The 22,073-nt window shown below is 40.9% G+C and overlaps 1 protein-coding gene across 3 annotated transcripts; it reads right to left on the bottom strand.

The window, feature by feature from the left end:
- Positions 1 to 508: 508 nt before the first annotated feature.
- On the bottom strand, positions 509 to 17,380 carry LACTB (lactamase beta). 3 transcript variants are annotated; one of them, XM_054716174.1, is made up of 6 exons: positions 16,924 to 17,379; positions 16,382 to 16,448; positions 14,539 to 14,729; positions 14,012 to 14,276; positions 11,964 to 12,129; positions 509 to 3,115 (listed from the first exon to the last, which is right to left on the bottom strand). In XM_054716174.1, the coding sequence occupies exons 1-6, from the start codon at positions 17,290 to 17,292 to the stop codon at positions 2,584 to 2,586; spliced, it is 1,590 nt and encodes a 529-aa protein (XP_054572149.1). In that variant the 5' UTR covers positions 17,293 to 17,379; the 3' UTR covers positions 509 to 2,583. The 3 variants fall into 3 exon arrangements, with proteins under 3 accessions (XP_054572149.1, XP_008137374.2, XP_054572150.1); XM_008139152.3 differs by having other exon boundaries at positions 13,928 to 14,276; positions 16,924 to 17,377; XM_054716175.1 differs by lacking the exon at positions 509 to 3,115 and having other exon boundaries at positions 11,998 to 12,125; positions 13,928 to 14,276; positions 16,924 to 17,380.
- Between the last annotated feature and the right edge of the window lie 4,693 nt (positions 17,381 to 22,073).

Here is a 22,073-nt window from a genome sequence, read left to right on the forward strand (position 1 = left end):
ACCACTGGTTGGGAAGAGCGGCAAAATCAAGTTGCAAAGGAGAAAAGGGGAATGGGGAGAATAAAGGGTAAAGGAGGCCTAATATATAGTGATGGAGAATGATTTGACTTTGGGTGGTGGGCACACAATGCAATATACAGATTGTGTATCATAGAAATGTACACTTGAAACCTGTATGACCCTACTGACCAGTGTTACCCAATAAATTTAATTTAAAAAATTACCATTGTATTTCATTTGCTTTTAGTCACATATCTAATGTTTAACATTTAAAATAACATTAAAAATAGGTATGACATTTTTATATTTATCAAAGAGAGCATGGATTGAAAAAGTTTACAAACATGAATACAAGATCTACGGATCAGGAGAAGCAAGAAAAAAAGAGATGAAATGGATCTGTTTTAGAAAGCAGCTTTTTTTCATATTTCAACCAACTTAGAGATGTTCATCTATTTACCTCAATATATTGAAGTGGAAAGTGAAGAAACAGGCTTAGGGCTCAGAATGATAGAAAACCCTCCTTTTATTAGAGTGTATAAAAAACAATTTCCTTTTGAAATTTTCTGAATTCAGTTTAGTTTCCAATATACATATGTATGGCTGTTACAACAAAATTTCCCATATGGCCACACTACAATAAGCTATTTTTGGAGCCAGTCTCCAAGATAGCTCTCAATGACCCATCCCTACCTCTGGTATTCAGCCTTTGCATAGTCGTCTCTCAAACTGAATCAGGGTTGGTCTGTGTGACCAATAGAATTTGGCATAAGTGATGGTATATGACTTCCAAGTCTAGATTATAAAATACATTGTGGCTTTTGCCTTTTTCACTCCACGCAATCTGAAGGAAGCCATGGAATAGCCAAGAATACCTTGGAGAGGCTCATGTGATGAAAAACTGAGACCTCCTGCCAAAATCCAGTAAGTAAGCCCTTTTGCCTATAGCCACATGGGTGAGCCATCTTGGAATCAGATCCTCTAGACCCAGTCAAGCCTGATTTTAAACTATATTACAAAGCTACAGTAATCAAAACAGTATGGTACTGGCATAAAAACAGATCAATGGACTAGAATAGGGAGTCCAGAAATAAATCCTCACTGATACGATCAACTAATCTACAACAAAGGAGGAAAGTATACAATGAGGGTAAAGATGGTTGCTTCAATAAGTGGCAGCGTAAAAATTGGACAAATAGTACTAAAATATATTGGACCAACTTTCTTACACCATGTACAAAAATAAACTCAAAATGGATTACAGACTTAAATGTAAGACCTGAAACCATAAAAATGCTAGAAGAAAACATAGACAGTAAATTCTTTGATGGTCTTCGCAATATCTTTTTGGATATGTCTCCTTGGGCAAGATGAAGAACAAACAAACAAAAAGTAAACAAGTGGGACTACATTAAACTGAAAAGTTTTTACATAGTGAAGAAAAACATCAACAAAATAAAAAGAAAACCTACTGAATGGGAGAAGATATTCATAAATGATACATCTGATAAGGAGTTAACCTCCAAAATATATAGGGAACTCATACAACTCAATGCCAAATCCCCTTCCCCCAAACAATCCAATTAAAAAGTTGGCAGCAGAACAAGTAGCCATTTCTCCAAAGAGGACATACTCATGGCCCACAGACATACGTAAAGATGCTCAGCATCACTAATCATCAAGGAAATGCAAATCAAAAACAATGAGATATCATCTCAAAGCAGTCAGAATAGCTATCATCAAAACATAAAATAATGAGGATGTGGAGAAAAAGGAGCCCTTGTGCACTATTGGTGGGATTGTAAATTGGTGCACCCATATGGAACACTGCATTGAGATTCTTAAAAAATTAAAAATATAGCTGCCATATGACCCAGCACTTTCATTTCTGGGTATTTATCCAAATAAAATAAAAACACTAATTCAAAAAGATCTATACACCCCTATGTTCATTGGAGCATTAATTACAATAGCCAAGATATGGAAGCAACCTAGGTATCCATTGATAGATGAGTGGCTAAAGAAGTGGCATGTATGTACAATAGAACATTATGCAGCAATAAAAAAGAATGGACCTAGATGGTATTATGCTAAGTGAAATAAATCACACAGAGAAATATAAGCACTATTTGATTCCACTTATATGTGAAATCTAAAACAACCAAAACAAATTAATAAACAAAACAAAACAGGTTCATAGATATAGAGAACAAGCTGATGGTTATCAAAGGGGAGGTGGTGAGGGGATGGATTTTTAAAAAAGGAAAAAAAGAGCAATATTTGGAGGTTCCTACTGAATGAGATTTTCTCTATTTTACACATTCAAAAAGTATATATTTTCATCAGAATATTTTATTTCAAGAATTAACTTTTTTTCCAAAAAGTAAATATAATATTGTTACTTCCCTGAGTATAAAGAACTAACCCTACAATAAAAGACAATTACAAAATTAAACAATTAGAGGTACATATTTTCTGCATTCAATTATACTATATTACAAATTTATTCTTAAAAACCTCATGTATTTTGGAACTTTAGTTAATGTTTAAAAAAGCAAAACAGTTCATTTTGCACCTGTGACGTTAAGGCATGTCTGCTCTGTCTTTATCAAATTCCAGAGCAATCTTTAAAGCGGTGCTATTGAGTCCAACGGACTGCATGTTACAGATGATGGAAACAACTACTCCTCTTGGAGGAACCTTGTTACGTACAGATTCTGCATCCAGTTCTTCAGGAAGGACCAGCAGGACGCTACTGGCACCCACGGCACCTCCAGTATGTGAGGCATAATGTCGCTGCTTCCTACAAGAGCCATATGTTTGCTTCTTTTCCACGACACCCCATGCCATTGCATATTTACCCTCTTTATCCCAAGACATCTCTGTGTTAGGGACTGGTGTCCAAATCGTAACCATTGTTTCTGGTTTGAGATATCCAGGCAAAAGATTTTCATTTGAGTTCTTAAACAGCCCGACTTGGTAACCATACAGCATAGCATTCCCAAATTTCAGAAGGTCACCCACTGTAGACAGAAAGCCACCACCAGCCCACTTATAGGAGTTATCCACGTAAGGTGTGTTGACAAGATGTCTCTTTTTATTGTAAACATAAAATCTAAAATAAAATAAGAATGGTGATTAAAAATTTAATAGTCTATTATTGACTTTACACATGAAAACGAATAGGAAAATGTACATGAGACAGATTGCATTTCATTGTAGTAATCATACATTCGCAGGAACCAACCACTAATTTTCAGTATGATTCAGATCTTAATGAAATACAAATAAATGAGTAAACTACTCTAATCGCCTTGTGAATTAAAGCATTGAAAGTGGGTTGTTTTTTCCATTGTCATGCTTGCCCATACTGAGTGTATCAAACTTTAAATAACTGCAAAAAAATTAATGGTTAAGATTACACATGCCCGGTCAGCATGGCTCAGTGGTTGAATGTTGACCTATGAACCAGGAGGTCATGGTTCAATTCCTGGTCCAGGCACATGCCTGGGTTGTAGGCTCGATCCCTAGTAGGGAGTGTGCAGGAGGCAGCCGATCAATGATTCTCTCTCATCATTGATGTTTCTATTTCTCTCTTCCTCTCCCTATCTCTCTGAAATAAATTTTAAAAAAAGAGACATGGAGAGTATAAATAGCTTATACTCTCACTAGAGGCCTGGTGCACAAAATTTGTGCACAGGGGTGGGGGCGGGGAGGTTCTCTCAGCCTGGCCTGTGCCCTCTTGCAGTCCAGGAGCCCTCAGTGGACATCCCTCTCACAGTCCAGGACCCCTTACTCCTTACCGCCTGCCTGTTCACTGCTCTTACAGTTCAGCTCACTGTTCCTTAGTGCTGCCGTGGAGGCAGGAGATGCTCCCGCCACCGCCACTACTGCTCGCTGGCTGTGAGCCTGGCTTCTGGTTGAGCAGCCCTCCCCCTGTGGGAGTGCACTGACCACCAGGGGGCAGCTCCTGTGTTGAGTGTCTGCCCCTGGTGGTCAGTGTGCGTCATAGCGACTGATTGTTCCGCTGTTTGGTCAATTTACGTATTAGGCTTTTATTATATAGGATAGCTTATACCACATTCACACAGCTTGTAAGTGGCAGAGTGAATTTAAACCCAGGCAGTCTGGCATTTCTATTCACTGCTTTAGCATCCTATCTTGTAAAATGAAGACAAAAATATCTATTTGCGCTGAAACCGGTTTGGCTCAGTGGATAGAGCGTCGGCCTGCGGACTGAAAGGTCCCAGGTTTGATTCCAGTCAAGGGCATGTACCTTGGTTGCGGGCACATCCCCAGTAGGGGTTGTGCAAGAGGCAGCTGATCGATGTTTCTCTATCATCAATGTTTTTAACTCTCTATCCCTCTCTCTTCCTCTCTGTAAAAAATCAATAAAATAAAATAAAAAATCTATTTGCAGAGTTAGGAATTTATGTATGAAACACTGCATATTTCTGGCAGGTACTTAATAAATGACAGTTGTTATTTACTCATGCATTCAACAATTATTGATGGAGCACTCACTCTGTGTTAGGGACTGTTTGGATGCTGGGATAAAGTGTTAAAAGAGACAGTGTCTGACCTCATGAGGTTTCTATGCTAATGTGAGGAGGCTGTAACATAAATGAGGTAAATAAAATGAAGTCACAAAATTAATTAAACAAAAAATGAAACTTGGCTCAGGAGAATCCTTTCTTTCAAGATTCATAATAAAATGATGCTCTTAGGTTTTTAGTTTGCTGACTGTCTCACTCTAATGATCTTTGTCTTCATTCTACTTTGGCTATGCAAAAGCACTGTCAGACCTGGATCTCACCATCACTTTGAACTGTTTTATCTCTAAGGTCTCAGACTCAGAAATTTCTTCCTAGGATTTCGATTTTTCCAGCTCTCCAATGAACCTGCTCTCTGCCCTCCCTATGACCTCCATCTATTCCCCTCCATCTAGTCCCCTGACTCTTCCATCTCCCTAGGTTTTTTTTTTTGTTCCTACTGATTTCACCAGATTTTCTGTCCTAACCTGAACTAAACCATCAGCCATTTCAACTACTTCAGCTGCCATCTTACTAGCACCTTTAGGTTCCTCATTCTTCTGACTAATCCCGAATATATATAGGCAACCCTTTCCTTGTTCCATTATCTGCCAAGAAAGGCTATAGGAATTCATATAACAAAGGTGACTGGTTCCAATTCATAGTCTTGCTAAGGGTCTTGACTGCTGTTACCAAATCTTTTCATTCTCTTCCTGGTTATTCCCTGGTATATCCTTCATAATAGCTAGTCCCAATCTCTTCCACTCTCAGCCCTCTATTCTATCTCAGGTCCAATCAGCAGATAACTGTACCTTTTGTTTTACTGAAAAGATTGAGACCATCCAAAGTGAGCTAGAAACTCCAATCTTTATCTCAAAAGGTATTTATATCATCATCCATTATTTTTTCCTTCCTTCTAGTCACTTAAGAAATGTCCCTGTTATATTTAAGACTAATCCCACTATCTACATCTTTGTCTCTATAATTTTGCTCCATCAGTTATACTCCCAAGATGATTTATCTCCTTGCAGTCTATTCTCCATGCAGAAGCCTGAGATTGTCTCCTCCTTCTTCCACCCACTGGAAACCCTCCAATGGTGACCACTGTAATGATAATAAAATCCAAATTTCTTACCATGGCCTACAACACAATCAATGGTCCTCAACAGAGGCAGTACCAACCCCATAAGCAAAAATTGAGGCATTTTTTCCGTTGTCACAATTGTTAGAGGGATTTTACTGACATTTAATAGATAGGGGCCCAAGGTTCCTAAATGTCCTGTGATGCATGGAAAAGTCTCACACAATGGTCCATCCTCCCATATGCTGCAAGACTTTCTGTGCCATGCTGAGAACTTTGACTCCTTCACCTTAGTTCACAAAATGCTCTAGTTTCCTAGATCCTAAGGGGGGAAAAACTTTTATCTTAAAAAATCCTCATCCAAGGATATGTTTTTAAAATTTTTTAATTGAGTTTTAGATGGAGAAGAAGGGAGAATGTCGTGCACCGGGCCCCTATTATTAATAACAGAAAGTAGCAAAAGAGAGGCCAGACGTTATAAGCTTGGCCATCTGGGCAGCTTCACCAGAAAGCTGCACCTTTGTACTCCCCAGGGAACCTTCTGGCCCATTTCCTGCAGATTACTGGGGGAAGAGACTGGACAAAAGGGAGATGGATGCATGTGAAGTTAAGTTGGGGTGCCTGTTAGAGATCATTGGCTAGAGGGGATGGAAGAGAGATCAATTGGCTAGAGGGGATGGAACAGTGATCACTGGCTAGAGGGGATGGAGCAGTGATCACTGGCTAGAGGGGATGGAACAGTGATCACTGGCTAGAGGGGATGGAACAGTGATCACTGGCTAGAGGGGATGGAGCCTATGCAAGTCTGTGAAAATTTGGGAATATATAACCCCCCAGACAAAGGAGGTCTCTCTCTCTTAGCTCTTGTGGCTCTCCTGTTCCTCTGGTTTTACTCCTGCATCCTTGCATTTGCCAGTGTTCCCTCCATAGCCATGTGGTCCTACAGGCATGGCCATGGGGATCCTAAACTCAATGGACTGATGAACTGCAGCTGGGAACCAAGCTAAACTAGCCCAATGCTGGATTGAATTATGCAAATATGGAACGGAAACTCTGGGCAACGGCTTTAATCCCAGCCCTGCTAAAGACACAGCTGGACTTCTTCCTTGGCAGGACGAAGGGAAATGGAGCCTTGGAAACTCAGGGATGTAATTTCATGCAAATAAATGCCACTCATTCTCCTGTGCAAGTCTCAGAAAATTCCTTTTCTTGTGACCTCGCAAGAACCCCCCTTTCACGGGCAACTGGTGGGGACATTGAAAGCTCCTCACTGGCAACAGAAATACATTTTCTTATTGAGAAACATAGTTATTAGAGTGAACTCCAAGTCCGTAAACTAGGAGAGAACTACTAGTATATTTTGGCTAATAATCAGCTTTGTGTAAAGCATTTCAAACCACTTATATCAAGGTTGGAAATTAGAATTCCTCAGTCATTCATCCTTTAAAATACAAAACTGTGGAGAATTCCAGACTTTAATCTAGAATTTTAAACTTTAAATAGATTTTAGGCTTTAATCCATTGATTCCTTTTCACAGAGGACAAATTAATGGCTTTTCATAAAAATAATTTGTTCAGCTGGATAATAACTTTATTTTAATTTCTTAAGGAATTTCTGCTTTAAAAAGAGTGGGATATAGACATAAGTTCTTTGGTCAGTAACTGGGACACCTTTGTAACTGAATAACTGATGGAATGATGCCAGATGACAAGCAGCCTCTTCCTACTTAAGAATCTCTAGCTTCTGCACAAGAACATTATATAACCACAGAAATCTACACCTATAAACTTAGAAATTCAGAATACTTTTATTTTGCCCTAGCCAATTTGGCTCAGTGGATAGAGTGTCAGCCTGTGGACTGAAGGGTCCCAGGTTCAATTCTGGTCAAGGGCACATGCCCGGGTGGTAGGCCCGATCCCCAGTAGGGGGCGTGCAGGAGGTAGCCAATCAATGATTCTCTCTCTTCATTGATGTTTCTATATCTCTCTTCCTCTCCCTTCCTCTCTGAAATCAATAAAAATATATTAAAAAAAATTTTAAGACTTTTATTTTTTAAATGCTTCTTAAATGCCTTTAGAAACAATTATGCACTACTTTGTATTTTATTGTTATGAGAAGTTAAAAAACCCGAAGAATGTAAAATGCCTATTAAAAAACCAATCCCACTTGAACATTCAGCTTTAACATCTGGATTGAATCTACTACTAGAGTCTGTCAGCTGAAGGCATAAGAAACAAGACTTAATTTTAGAAGATAATCTAGAAAATAAATAAATAATAATAAAAAACGATAATACCAGAAAGTAAAGGCCATATCAATACTGTCAAAATACAGCAACACTTCAGAAAACATTCTATTTGGTTTTGGTCTCATCCAATTATAAAAGAGATTTTTGTTGCAAGTATTGTGCCAGATGCATAGAAAATGTAAACAAAGTCTAATAATAAGTTAATGCATTGACTAAGGATTCTTGTATCAACAAACTGTGGCAAGAACATTCACTCCACTCCCTTGTGGGTATTTGCTTAAAGGGTTATTTAGTTTATTTGCCTATACAGAATATACTTGCTATAGACAATGTACCAATTTGCATACATAGAATCAATATTCCTATTCTTTCATTAAAAACAAACAACTCAATTTTATTCAGGAGAGCAATGTACCCAGCTAAGTATTAGTTTCTCTGCATTCTTTTAAAAAAATATATAAAGTATGTTTTTATTGATTTATTGTTTTATGTTTCAGAGAGAGAAGGGAGAGGGAGAGAAACATCGACACCAGCGACCACCTGGTGCACGGGACAGATGCCCAACCAACTGAGCCACACTGGCCAGGGCGCTCTCGGCCTGCTCTACAGCTAAGTGTGGCCTGTAGCTAAGGTTCTGACCAAAGAAACGTAAACAGTATTTTGGGGTGGGATTCTGGGGAAATACCTTAACAGGTGACAGACACTGAGAAGCACTATTTTAAACACACAAATGTACACAGAAAAGTGATAAAGACAATAAGCACTTACTCTTGGGATACAATAACTCTAAAAGACTTGGTCAGGATAGCATAAACATATTTACTTTATGATTATGATCAAGGAGTCGGTGTGAGCTGATATTCTAACCACTTAGCCACACCGGTCAGGGTGAAGGTTTTTTTTTAAAAAAATAGATATATTGAAATGATTCCTTTTACTCCCTGAACTCTCTAAAAAAAAAAAAAAAAAAAAAAGTGTTCCCTTTAAGCTCTTTTTTTAAAAATATATTTTATTGATTTTTTACAGAGAGAAAGGGAGAGGGATAGAGAGTTAGAAACATCGATGAGAGAGATACATCGACCAGCTGCCTCCTGCACATCCTCCACCGGGGACGTGCCCGCAACCAATGTACATGCCCTTGACCGGAATCGAACCTGGGACCCTTCAGTCCGCAGACCGACGCTCTATCCACTGAGCCAAACCGGTTTCGGCCCCTTTAAGCTCTTTTTAAATAATTATTACAAAGAAAGAAAAAAGAAAAGCAAGCAAGCAAGCAATCTTTGGCAGGTGGCTCAGTTGGTTGGAGCATCATCTCATGCTCAGCAAGATTTCTGGTTCGATTCCCTTGTCAGGGCACATACCTAGGTTTCAGGTTTGATTCCCCAGCCGGGGTGTATACAGGAGACAATCCATAGATGATGTTTCTCTCATACATGGATGTTTCTCTCTGTTTCTCTCTCTCTCTCTGTCTCTCTCTCTCAAATCAGTAAAATATGTCCTCAGGTGAGAATTAAAAAAACAAACAAACACACAACAGAGTTGACTTGTATAGGCCCAAGTACATAATGTATCAATTAAAATAAAAACAAAGCAAATGGATAGAACATTTTCCTAGATAACATATTTCCATCCTATTTTATTTCAGCAGTCCATTAATCTAACTAAAATGAATCACCCCTGTAGCACCAGTGGGTACTACCAAAATCTGAAGAAAAAACCCAAAGCAGATAGGAACCTTATATAATATAAATGGACATCTACTGCCTTTTTTTTTTTTTTAAAGAGAGCTAAAATAAAATCAACTCTTCATCATATGCCATATTTTGATTTTTGTGCTAGTCATAAATTAATCACTCATTAAGAAACCAGAAAATGATAGCTGCTCTGCAGTCTATACATTCATAGATCCGTAATTTTCAGTTTAGAAAAGAAGCCCAATGATACATAATTTTCTCCTCTCCCTTATATAAAAGTCTAGGCATTCATTATCAAATGCCTAGACCTAAATCAAAATAAGGTCAAGTATCTATGCCATCTTTATTAGAGAATCTTTTTTAGATTCAATTGACAACCTATGGCATTTGTTAATTTTTCTTATGCTTTCCAGTAAAATATAATATTGAACAAAAAACCTCCACAAAAAAAACACTAAGAGTCTCTGAACTGGTTGAGAACTACAGGCCATTTAAAAAAATTAAAATTCATTGCTTGCTACTAACCCAAATTCTTTTAGGTCCAAAAAAAGTCTCCTTTAGGCTGACTAGCAATGCACATTTAAGTCCTTTAAATAAGCTGATAACTTAAAATGATAATTTAACTAAATAAAACAGAAGATTAAATAAAACTAGTGTGGAGATAGGAAGATAAAGCTAAAAATATTCCACCATTCATCTATTTCAAGTGCCATTAAACCATTTAAAGCATTACTAATGGAAATAGGCAACAGTTGGTTAAAGTTTACTTTTCTAACAAATCAAATAATTAGAGTAAAATGGAAAAGTCATTAGCTTCAAAATTTTCTCTTAATGCCCCTTTACAGGTTACTAATAAAATTACAATAAATTTTTCATTTGCTATATTTCAATGAAATTACTTTCAAATTTTTATAGTGCAGAAAACTGGCAGGTAACATCTCAACAAAGCAATTAAAATTACCATCAGCAATAATGGGACAAACTGACAACATGACAGTTCTGCTATAAAGAACATTATTTGGACAATTGGCAAAATTTGAATAAGGTCTGTAGATCTGATAAAAGCATTGTGTCAATGTTAATTTCCTGAGTATCCTGGTTTTTAGAAAATACACATTTAAATCTTTACCGGTAAAGGAATACCATGCCTGCAACTTATTTTTAAATGATTCAGGAAAAGAAAACCAAAAACATATCCTAATATATAAAAAGCTAGGGGCGCCGAAACCGGTTTGGCTCAGTGGATAGAGCGTCGGCCTGCGGACTGAAGGGTCCCGGGTTCGATTCCGGTCAGGGGCATGTACCTTGGTTGCGGGCACATCCCCAGTGGGGGGTGTGCAGGAGGCAGCTGATCGATGATTCTCTCTCATCGATGTTTCTGACTCTCTGTCCCTCTCTCTTCCTCTCTGTAAAAAATCAATAAAATATATTAAAAAAAAAAAAAATAAAAAGCTAGGGGCTGTCACGGCCGAAACAACTGGACAGACGACCCGAACAGCAGGCTGCGTGGGGCGACCAGGCTGGCAGGGGGGTTAGTGAGGGATGACCAAACGACTGAACTGCAGGCTGTGTGGGGCGACTAGATAGGCAGGGGTGGGTGCAGTTGGGGGTGACCAGGCCAGTGGGGGTAACCAGGCCAGCAGGGGAGGCAGGTGGGGGCAACCAGGTCGGTGGGGGGGGTAGTTGGGGTGACCAGGCTGGCAGGGGGGGGCAGTTGGGGGTGACTAGGTTGGCAGGCAGAGGTGGTTAGGGGTGATCAGGCTGGCGGGGGGGGGGGGCAGTTAGGAGATAGCGGTCTTGGATTGTGAGAGGGATGTCTGACTGCCGGTTTAGGCCCGATAGGGGATCGGGCCTAAACCGGCAGTCAGACATCCCCCAAGGGGTCCCAGATTGGAGAGGGTGCAGGCTGGGCTGAGGGGACCACCCCCCAATGCATGAATTTCATGCACCGGTCCTCTAGTAGATAGATAACGCGAATGTGGTAAAATGATAACATTTGTAGAATCTGGGTGAAGAGTATATGGAAATTCTTTATAACTTATTCTTATAACTTTTCTATAAGTGTAAAATTATTTCAAAATAAAAGTTAAAACAATTAAAAATAACAAAAGATAAAGTATTAGTTTATAAACATGAAAAAGAGATGGTTGAAGAGCAAATTATAGATGCCAATGATGGGTGCAATTTTGGTTAAATTATTCATGTAGTTAAATTATTATTGCTGCCTTTCATCTAAAGATCTTGGGAATATTTTACAAACACACTTTATAAATGGAAAAACAGACATGTAGAAAAGCTTCCAAAATGTGACAAGTTGATTTTGGAAAGAAGAGAAAATTTGAGTTTTAACTGATAACATAGTATTAAGATGTGATATAGCTAGACACACCAAAAAATATTCATTTACCTTGCTCTGTTGTAAATCACTGGTTCATGTTCTTCCTGCACAGTTGTTAGCATATCCAAGTCATGGAATATTTTCTGCATATAGTCCAAAAATTTATATCCTGAAGCTCTTTCAATTATGGCTGCCAGTAGGGTATAGCCAAAAGTTGAATACAAAAACTGACTACCTTGAGACATCATTGCAAGGAGGAAAAAAGAGAAAATGATTCATAACATGTAAAATACTTTTCCATTAAAAACTGGTATATACCTTAAAACTGGAATATTTTACTTCAGCATTTATAAAACATCATGGATGATATATTATTCAGCTCTGTAATGGCCCTACTTATTCCATGTGCCTAACACAAGAATAAAATTATGATCAATATGTTTAAAATTTCACATGAACTTACTCATTTCTATGATAAGAAAATAAACAAATGATCCTACCTCAAACATAATAAAAATTCTACAAACTGGAAACAAACTAGGAAGAGAAAGAAAAGCAAATTTGGATTCTTGAGTCAACTATCTTGTTCCTAATGTACCTTAAGGCATTAGTAATTATACAAGTTGCTTAAGGCATAAGTAGTTATACAAGTTATTTTAATAAAACATATCTATATATATAAAAGCCTAAGCAACTGGCTGACTGGCCAACTGGCTGGTAGCTATGATGCGTACTGACCACCAGGGGGCAGACGCTCAATGCAGGAGTGGAAACCACAGGCATGGAAACATGGAACAGACTGATGGATCTCAGAGGGAAGGGGGTAGGGGGAGGGCAGGAAGAGATTAACCAAAGATCTTATATGCGTACTAGAGGCCCAGTGGGAGACCGTCAGTCTGGCCTGCAGGGATCAGGGTGAAACCAGCTCTCCAACATCCCCCGAGGGGTCCCGGCCAGGCTGAGGGCACAGGCCAGGCCGAGGGACCCCACCGGTGCAGGAATATATAAACCTTATTTCAAATACATATTAAAATACATATTCAAATATATACCTTTATCTCATTCTGGATTCTGGAAATGTATATTGTACCATCTGTACTAGAAATGGGTGAGAACCTTATTTTTAAAGACAAAATCCATAATCATATTTCTTTGCCATTACTGATTATACCTATATAATACCTACTCATGGTAGAAGCATCTTTTAATATGAAAATGGAATAAAAAATAAATCTATGGTAAGTTTAAAGATATGAAGTGGTTTCAGTAGGCATCATACCAAAAAATATACAAAAACGAAGGGAGTTATTTTTATATATTAGTTTTTTTTGGAAATAAAATTAAGTTGATGAACACTGATTTATTTAAGAAATGAAGGCACAAAATTAAGTTGAACAATTTAAAGTCTAACTAAGCCCAGCTGGCATGGCTCAGTGATTGAGCATCAACCTATGAACCAGGAGGTTACAGTTTGATTCCCCGTCAGAGCACATGCCCGGGTTGCGGGCTCAATCTCCAATGGGGAGCATGCAGGAGGCAGTTAATCAATGATTCTCATCATTGATGTTTCTTCTCTCTCTCTCTCTCTCTCTCTCTCTCTCTCTCTCTCTCTCTCTCCCCCCTTCCTCTCTGAAATCAATAAAGATATATTAAAAAATAAAGTCTAATTAAAAAACAAGATAGTAGCAATACATTATCACATCCACTTTGGTCTAGATTTTGTTTGGAGAACTATTATTCCAACATTTCTCCATAATCTTTCACAAATATTTTGATATTTAGAATCTACTAAATGACTGGGTAGCCTCCATGAGGCTAAATCTAAACAAGTAGCTGCCTGGATGTTAGGCAGGAACTATGCTCTATGCTCTTAACTACTCTTAAGAAATGCGGACAAAAGGCAAGCACTGGACAACAAAATCCGTGCCACAATCATCTACCACATCTAAAGCCCTCAGGATGGTATTCTCGATTTTCTGAAAATTAACACTTCAATAATGATGAGTTTGTAACGAGAGGGAATGAACACTCACCAGGTTTAAAGAACAAAGGGTCATTTTTAAATAATCTTAGGGATTCAATTGAATTTTCAAACTTCTCTTTCAAATACAATTCACCTTGTTCAAAATCATTTTTTTTCTTGACAGGTTTGGAATTCCGGCCTTTAGATTCATTATCCTGCTCTATCTTAGCTTTAGCAAAGTCATTCTTTTCATTATTTTTGTCTCCTTTATCTTTTAACTCTTTTTCTTGGTCGGAATCCATCTCTTTCATCATCTTCAAGGCTTTATAAGCTTTCTCTTCTTTCACCTTTTTCATGTCCTTTTCATAATGACGAATTCCACTTAAATGGGAAATCAATAATCTTGTTGTGACAGAAACCTAATTATAAAAACATGAAAATTAATTACGTTACTAAACTATAACTAAAAGTTAGTAGCCTAAGAATAATGCCTCAGTAATATTTTTCATTTTAAACTGCTATTGAAAAAATATACACATCTTTAGTTTTAAATTTCAGAAAATCTCGATTATCATCTGGATAAAAAAAATTAACAATAATTTAAAACAAACCAAAGAATCCTATGCAACCTTTTAAACCATTAAACGTGCCACTTGTAAAATGAACTGTGAGTTTCATTACCTTTTCACCTTCATATTCTTTTTCTGGGAATTCAGGAACATAATGTTGTACTGGAATATCAAGATCAAGTTTTCCTGTTTCCCACAATTTGGCAATAGCAACCATGGTAAGGCTTTTGCTGATACTGGCAATTCTCATAACTGTCTCTGGTTTGCATGGTACACGGTTCTCAACATCAGCATAGCCTAAGCCTTTGAAAAAAAGTGAAAAGTCACCATTAATAACCTTGAAGGTCAAAGGAATCTTGAAAAACTGAAATAATACTATCTTAAAATTTCCTGTATATTCATCTGAAGGAAAGATATTCTACTTTTATAAGTTAATGAAAACTTATCATGCAAGGGATAAGTCTTAGCACGGACAACAGTAAGTCTAACAATTTAACCTTGTAACTAAACAGAACTGTGCCTTGTACACAATAGTAATTTTCCATCTGATTCAAACACTAATTTTTCTTAGCTTATCTAAGCAATTTGGTTATTCCAAATTTCAAATAAATTACATTTTTTAAAGAAAACATCATTGTTGTTCTTCAGATTATATTTATTCTTGAGCGAGTTTCTACTGAATTCCTTAAAATACCCATCTAATTAAAAATAAGTGAAAAGAGGTCCTGCAAATCCACTTTAGCTAACTATCAATTCAATTCAGCTGCAAATCAGAAAATCAGGGGGGAAAAACCCACCACAATAATGTACCACCAATTTAAAGCTCATTCTAGAAAAAATTTAAGTTTGATTTCATCTTCTAGACAGGCTGAAAGTGGAATCCTACGAGATATAAAGAACTGAGATCTGAAAAGAAAAAAAGGGGGTACAACGATTGTTTTTAAACTGTAAAGGGATTATGCTAAAATATTTGCATAAAAACAAAGCCCCCACCCACAAACCTGACATTTATATAATTTTGGTTACAATATTTTTCATAAATCAGGCATACAGATTAAGCTATACTTATATTTGGAGGAAGAACCATTTTTAAAAAAAATTCACTTCCCTACTGCCCCATAGTAAGAGTAAATAAGTACTACTTTATTTAAGTGTCTGCCTACTCAAAAAAGTACAGTAATAAAGTAGATCATAAACTCATTAAGGACAGGAATCGCATGCCTTTTACAGAATAGGCGACTCAAATTGTTGACTGAATTAAAAAAGAAAAACACAAAATTCTGACGTTTTATCTACTCACTAGAAGCCTGGTACACGAAATTCCTGCACTGAGGAGGGGACTCTCAGCCTGGCCTGCCCCCTCTCCCAGTCCAGGACCCCGTGGGGAGAGGGCCTAAGCCAGCAGTCGGACATCCCTCTCACAGTCTGGGATGCCCGAGGAGGAGGCTGGAGAGGCTCCTGCGCTCGCTGGTCAGCTGTGAGCCGCCCTCCACCTGTGGGAGCGCACTGACCACCAGGGGCCAGCTCCTGCACTGAGCGTCTGCCCCCTGGTGGTCAGTGCATGTCATAGCAACCGCTCCTTCACTTTGGTCATTTTGCATATTAATTACCCTTTTATTATATAGTAAAGGAGGATAAGGGTTATCGACAAACATGCAGTTAACAGGCTGTTCTATATACAACTTTCAGAACAATAAATCCAGTCCTTTTAGAGTGGGTGTGGAAACAAGCCATTTTTTAGACTCCAATTTAGTCATTAGTTACATTTTAAATCTTACGGATAGAAAACTCGATACATTATTCTGTTGGACACATTTTTCTCCACAACATGGATAATTTCACTTAAGCTGAAGGGCATTTATTTCATGAGATTCACTCCAAGCAGTAAAACATCAAGATTTCATTCACCAACTGGCAAAAAAACAAGCTACGCATTAACCCTTTTCTGAGCCTACCTTCTGACCAGATTTCTTTTCCATCTACAGAGACTCCAACCACGATGCCAGGGGCGCCCACCTCATCCTAAGAGCAAGGGGAAAGGAACAGACAGTTCAGAGACGCGCGGAAATACCTCGCGGGGCCACGGGCGCTGTCACCCGGGCGTCTCCAGGCCCCGCCCCGCCCCTCTGTGCGCCCCGCCCACCTCGGCTGCGCCCCGCCCACCTCGGCTGCGCCCCGCCCCTCTGTGCGCCCCGCCCCTCTGTGCGCCCCGCCCACCTCGGCTGCAAACTTGCGCTAACCCGAGAGGTGTGCCGGATTGGCACCCCGAAAGGGAAGGGGCGGTCCCCAAGGCGGGCCGTGACCTCCTCCCCGAATTGGGCAACCCCCTAAGAGCGTCTGACCGCGGCCGGACGGTCGGGAAACGGGAAGTCTTTCTCGGGAGCTGACCGTGGGCATCCCACCCATCGCCCAGGCTGGGGTCGGCTCGGCCCGGGTAGATGACCCCCGAGGGGGCCCCTTCCGGGGTCCCGACCGCCAACTCCCCGCGTCGCAGTACCTTGATCCTGTGCAGCAGGTCGCGGCTGCTGTCAATGGCTCTGGCGTAGCGCCTGGGGGTGGACGCCGTCGGGGTCTGCGGAGACCGAGGGGCGAGGGGCTGCTCCCGCGGCGGCGGCTGCTCGGCCTGGGGCGACGCCTCGGGGTCGGGGGCCGCGGGGGGCGCCGCGGGGGCTGCGCCCCTCAGCGCGCCCGCCAGCTTCACCCCGAGCGCCAGCCCCAGCCCCAGCCCGAGGCCCCCGGCCCAGCCGGGCCCGAGCCGCGGCAGCCCCGGCCCCGCGCGATGGTGGGCTCCGCGCCGCCCGCAGCCCCAGGCCCAGCCCCGCGGGGTCGCGGCCCGGGTCGTCACGGTCAAGGGGAGCCGGTACATGGCGTCTCCGGAGACCCGCAGCTTCGGCGGTCGCTCGGGCCGGGCGGCGGCAGAGGCGCTGGGGGAGGAGGACGGGGAAAGAGGGGGCGGGAAGGTAAGGAGGGTGGGAGGGGAGGGAGAGGACCGGGCGGAGGGCGGCGACCGCGCTCAGGCCCTAGCAGTCGACGCCCGAGGGCGGAGCGCCGAGCGCATCGAGCTCTTCCTCCTTTCTCCCCCCCACCCCCGCCCCCGGCTTGTCTCTAGATGTGCCATCTCTCCACCTCTTCCCCTCTCAGATCGAGTGTCACCTCCTCAGAGAAGCCTTCCCAGTCCCTGTTCCCTCGGGAGTGCGCGCCACCCCTGGGCCGCCGGGGCGCACAGGTCCTTCCTACCGCTTCACACTGTTTACTGGACTCAGATCTGAGTCCTCACTGGACAGGGACCCCCGGATCCTCCGCTCCTGGAGCGGCCCCGGCCTCTCCTTTTCCCTCAGAACCCTCTTCTCCCTCCTGCCTTCTCCATAGCCTATGTCTCATTTCAGCTCACAAGGCTCTTGTAAAAAATCTCTTATTTCCAGAAGTCTAGCGCCACACATCAAACATGTTAAGTTATATCCAGGCCTTATATTATTATTATTTGTTGTTGGAAAGAAAGGTTCAAAAATTTTGCACTTGAAAATTGTTTATCCAAAATAACTCATATAATTTACAGTTAGCTATGGTTTCTGGCATCTGGAGATGATCAGAGATTCTTGTGAAATAAGAACTCTAACCTCAAATTGCTACAAAATGTAGAAGGTGTATAATCCTAACTAAACAATGACATAATGCTAGTTTTGAAGATGATTAAATGCCCACTCCAATGTTACAATTTTATCTTTATACTTTGGGATACACACACACACGTTTCTGAAAGATTTTTGAAAGCTTTTGGGCTTAGGTACCGGGGCAATATTACCCAATATATAAAATGATCCTGTCTTTTCTTGCAGGTGGAATATAGAGAGAGTTTATAGGCTTGAATTGACAAGCTGTTGTCAGGAGAAAAAAACTGTGAACACCTTGAGCTAATAATTGTTTAACTGGAGGAAATGGCAATAATGGTAATCACACCTAGTCAGGAGGTGAAGTAATAACAAAGACCACAACCGGCAAGAAATCAGGGTCTCCTAGGACCCAGAGAATTTAGCAAAGAAACTCACAAAGGTCTCTGGAGCACCACCTGCTGTTAGTGTGGACAGGTGCACTCTGTCAAAATGGTATTGGAGGTTCCTATCTTAGGGGTCCCGCTACTCCAAGCACATGACAGCAAGAGAAAAGAGTATATTAAAGAGAAAAATATAGAAGACAGACAGTGGTGCTTATAATAAGTGTTGACTATATCATTATTTTAAAAACTGTACATAGATATTTTATGCATTTTTCTATAAATTTCCAAAACATGAAGGAAAATATTTCTAAGGAAGGCTGGCAACAAAATCAATAATCAAAAAGTGAAATCACCTTAGACAAAGGAAAGCAGTAGAACAATCTATAGGAAAAGTGAAAAAAAGAGACCATTCCCTGGCTAAACAAAAAGACGGGTTGATAGAAAACTATGTTGTTGTTTTTTAAACAACAATGAGATAACACTACACACCTATTATAGTCGTCAAAATCCAGAATACTGACAGCACCATCAATGCTGGTGAGGCTATGGGGCAACAGAAATTCTCATCCTTTGCTGGTGGGAGTGTAAAATGATACAGCCACTTTGGAAGATAGCTTAGTGATTTCTTATAAACTAAACATATTCTTACCGTTGATCCAACAATCATGTTCCTTGGTATTTATTTACCCAAAGGAGTTGAAAACTTATGTCCACACAAAAACCTGCACATGATGTTTACAGAAGCTTTGTTAATAATTGCCAAAACTTGCCGAAACTGGTTTGGCTCAGTGGATAGAGCGTCGGCCTGCGGACTGAAGGGTCCCAGGTTCGATTCCGGTCAAGGGCATGTACCTTGGTTGCGGGCACATCCCCAGTGGGGGGTGTGCAGGAGGCAGCTGATCGATGTTTCTCTATCATCGATGTTTCTAAACTCTCTATCCCTCTCTCTTCCTCTCTGTAATAAAATCAATAAAATATATATAAAAAAAATAATTGCCAAAACTTGGAAGCAAACAGGATGAATGAATACATAAACTGTGGTACATTCAGATAATGGGATGTTATTCAGCAGTGAAAAGAAAAAAAAAGAGCTATCGAGCCATGAAAAGACATGGAGGAAACTTCAATGCATATTACTAAGTGAAAGAAGCCAATCTGAAAAGGTCACATACTGTATGATTCCAACTATATGACATTCAGGAAAAACCATAACTACAGAGACAGTAAAAAAAATCAGTGGTTGTCAGAGGTTAGAGCGTAGGTAGGGGTGAATAGAGCACAGAGGATTTTTAGAGCAATGAACCTGCACAAGTACCCATTTGCACAACCCACTGTAAGGTAGTTTCTAACCTTCCTTTCTGAGTGTGTGTGGTGTGTGTGTAAACTTTCTAAGCTGCTTTTCTACACATATAACTATATACACATATAACTATATATATATATAGAGAGAGAGAGAGAGAGAGAGTGTGTAATCCTATCTAATAATAGACATATGCAAATTGACCATACCTCTGACACACCCACAAGCCACGCCCACAAACCACGCCCACCATCCAATCAGAGCGAGTATGCAAATTAACCCAAACCAAGATGGCTACAGCCACAGAGAGCAAGGTTTCCTAGGTAACAGTGGAAGCCAAGCTTTCTGCCTGCCCTTGCCAGGCCTAAGCCTCCACTCAAGCTACAAAGTTTCAATTATAGAAGTTAAACAAATTCAAACAAATGGCAGCAAAATGGAGCTTGAGAGAGCAGGCCAGGGTTGCCGCCGGCAACAGGGGAAGCAAAGTTTTCCGCACACCCTGGCTGGGCCCACCCGCTTAAGGCAATAAAGTTTCAATTATAAACCCAACACAAATGGCTGCGGGCCTTGGAGGGAGCCCCAGGCTTGGCTCCGCTCCAGGCTACAAAGTTTCAATTGTAGAAGGAAAATAAATTCCAGATACCAGGGCCTCCACTTGGGTTGCCAGGGGGCGTGGCCAGCCTGCAAACCACCACAGGCCCCTCGCTCAGGCCGCCCCACACCCCAAGGGAACCCCACCCTGATCAGGGACACCCTTCAGGGCAAACCAGCTGGCCCCCACCCCTGTACCAGGCCTCTATCCTATCTAATAAAAGAGTAATATGCAGATTGATCATCACTGCAACACATAATATAGCTGCCCCCATGTGGTCAAAGATCCTGCCCCCATGTGGACACAAGATGGCCACCACAAGATGGCCAGCAGGAGAGGGCAGTTGAGAGGGACCAAGCCTGCAAGGGAGGGCAGTTGGAGGTGATTTACCCTGCAGGAGAGGGCAGTTAGGGGTGACCAGGCTGGCAGAGGAGGGAAGTTGGAGGCAAACAGGCTGGCAGCAGAGTTAGGGGGTGATCAGGCTGGAAGGCAGAAGTGGTTAGGGGCAATCAGGAAGGCAGGCAGGCAAGCAGTTGGGAGCCAGCAGTCCTGGATTGTAAGAGGGATGTCCCATATTGGAGAGGGTACAGGCTGGGCTGAGGGACAACCCCCTCCATGCACGAATTTCGTGCACCGGGCCTCTAGTAATACTATAATGGTGGATACATGTCATTATACATTTGTCCATGAGTGAACCCTAATGTAAACTGTGGGCATTGGGTGATAATCATGTGTCATGTAAGTTCATTAATTGTAACAAATGTACTACTCAGGTGTGGGATGTTATAGTGGGGGAGGCTATGCATGTGTGTGGGCAGGGGTAGCATGGGAGATCTCTGTAACTGCTCAATATTGCTGTAAACCTAAAGCAGCTCTAGAAAATAGTCTATGTTTCAAAATGTAGGGTAGAAATAAAATAGTGATGAGTACTAAAATGAGTTCAAATCACTACTCTGGTACTAACTGTGTAAAAATACCAAACACACCTTGCCACCCTCAGAACATTTTCATGTCTTTTCCTGAATGGGATTACTGCACAACTTCCAAAGCCCAACTCGAGTCCTGCCTCTTGCATGGAGACTTCTTGGATTAATATCGGTCCTAAATGTTTTCGCCTCTCCCTTGACCTTTTGTTTTCTAATTATTGCCCATGTTGTTTATTCTTTTTTGTTTTTTTTTAAACTTTTTGTTTTCTTTTTTAAAAAATAAATCTTTATTGTTCAGACTATTACAATTGTTCCTCTTCCCCCCCCCCCCATAACTTCCCTCCACCCGGTTCCCATCCCACCCTCTGCCCTTACCCCCCACTCCACTGTCCTCATCCATAGGTGTACGATTTTTGTCCAGTCTCTTCCCGCACCCCCACACCCATTCCCCCCCGAGAATTGTCAGTCCACTCCCTTTCTATGCCCCTGATTCTATTATATTCACCAGTTTATGCTGTTCATCAGATTTTTAATTCACTTGATTTTTAGATTCACTTGTTGATAGATATGTATTTGTTGTTCATCATTTTTATCTTTACCTTTTTCCTCTTCTTCCTCTTCTTAAAGAATACCTTTTAGCATTTCATATAATACTGGTTTGGCGGTGATGAACTCCTTTAGCTTTTTCTTGTCTGTGAAGCTCTTTATCTGTCCTTCAATTCTGAATGATAGCTTTGCTGGGTAGAGTAATCTTGGTTGTAGGTTCTTGCTATTCATCACTTTGAATATTTCTTGCCACTCCCGTGTGGCCTGCATAGTTTCTGTTGAGAAATCA

The sequence above is a fragment of the Eptesicus fuscus genome, chromosome 5 (assembly GCF_027574615.1).
Source record: "Eptesicus fuscus isolate TK198812 chromosome 5, DD_ASM_mEF_20220401, whole genome shotgun sequence".
Lineage (NCBI taxonomy): Eukaryota > Metazoa > Chordata > Mammalia > Chiroptera > Vespertilionidae > Eptesicus > Eptesicus fuscus.

Bases quoted from the DNA above. Each gene is read 5' to 3' on its own strand.
- LACTB (XM_008139152.3), bottom strand. From the start codon at position 17,292: ATGTACCGGCTCCCCTTGACCGTGACGACCCGGGCCGCGACCCCGCGG. The intron at 14,730-16,381 runs GTAGGCTCAGAA...TTTTTTTCAAAG, and splicing joins AAAAGAAATCTGGTCAGAAG to GCTTAGGCTATGCTGATGTT. The intron at 12,130-13,927 runs GTGAGTGTTCAT...TGATGTCTCAAG, and splicing joins CCCTTTGTTCTTTAAACCTG to GTAGTCAGTTTTTGTATTCA.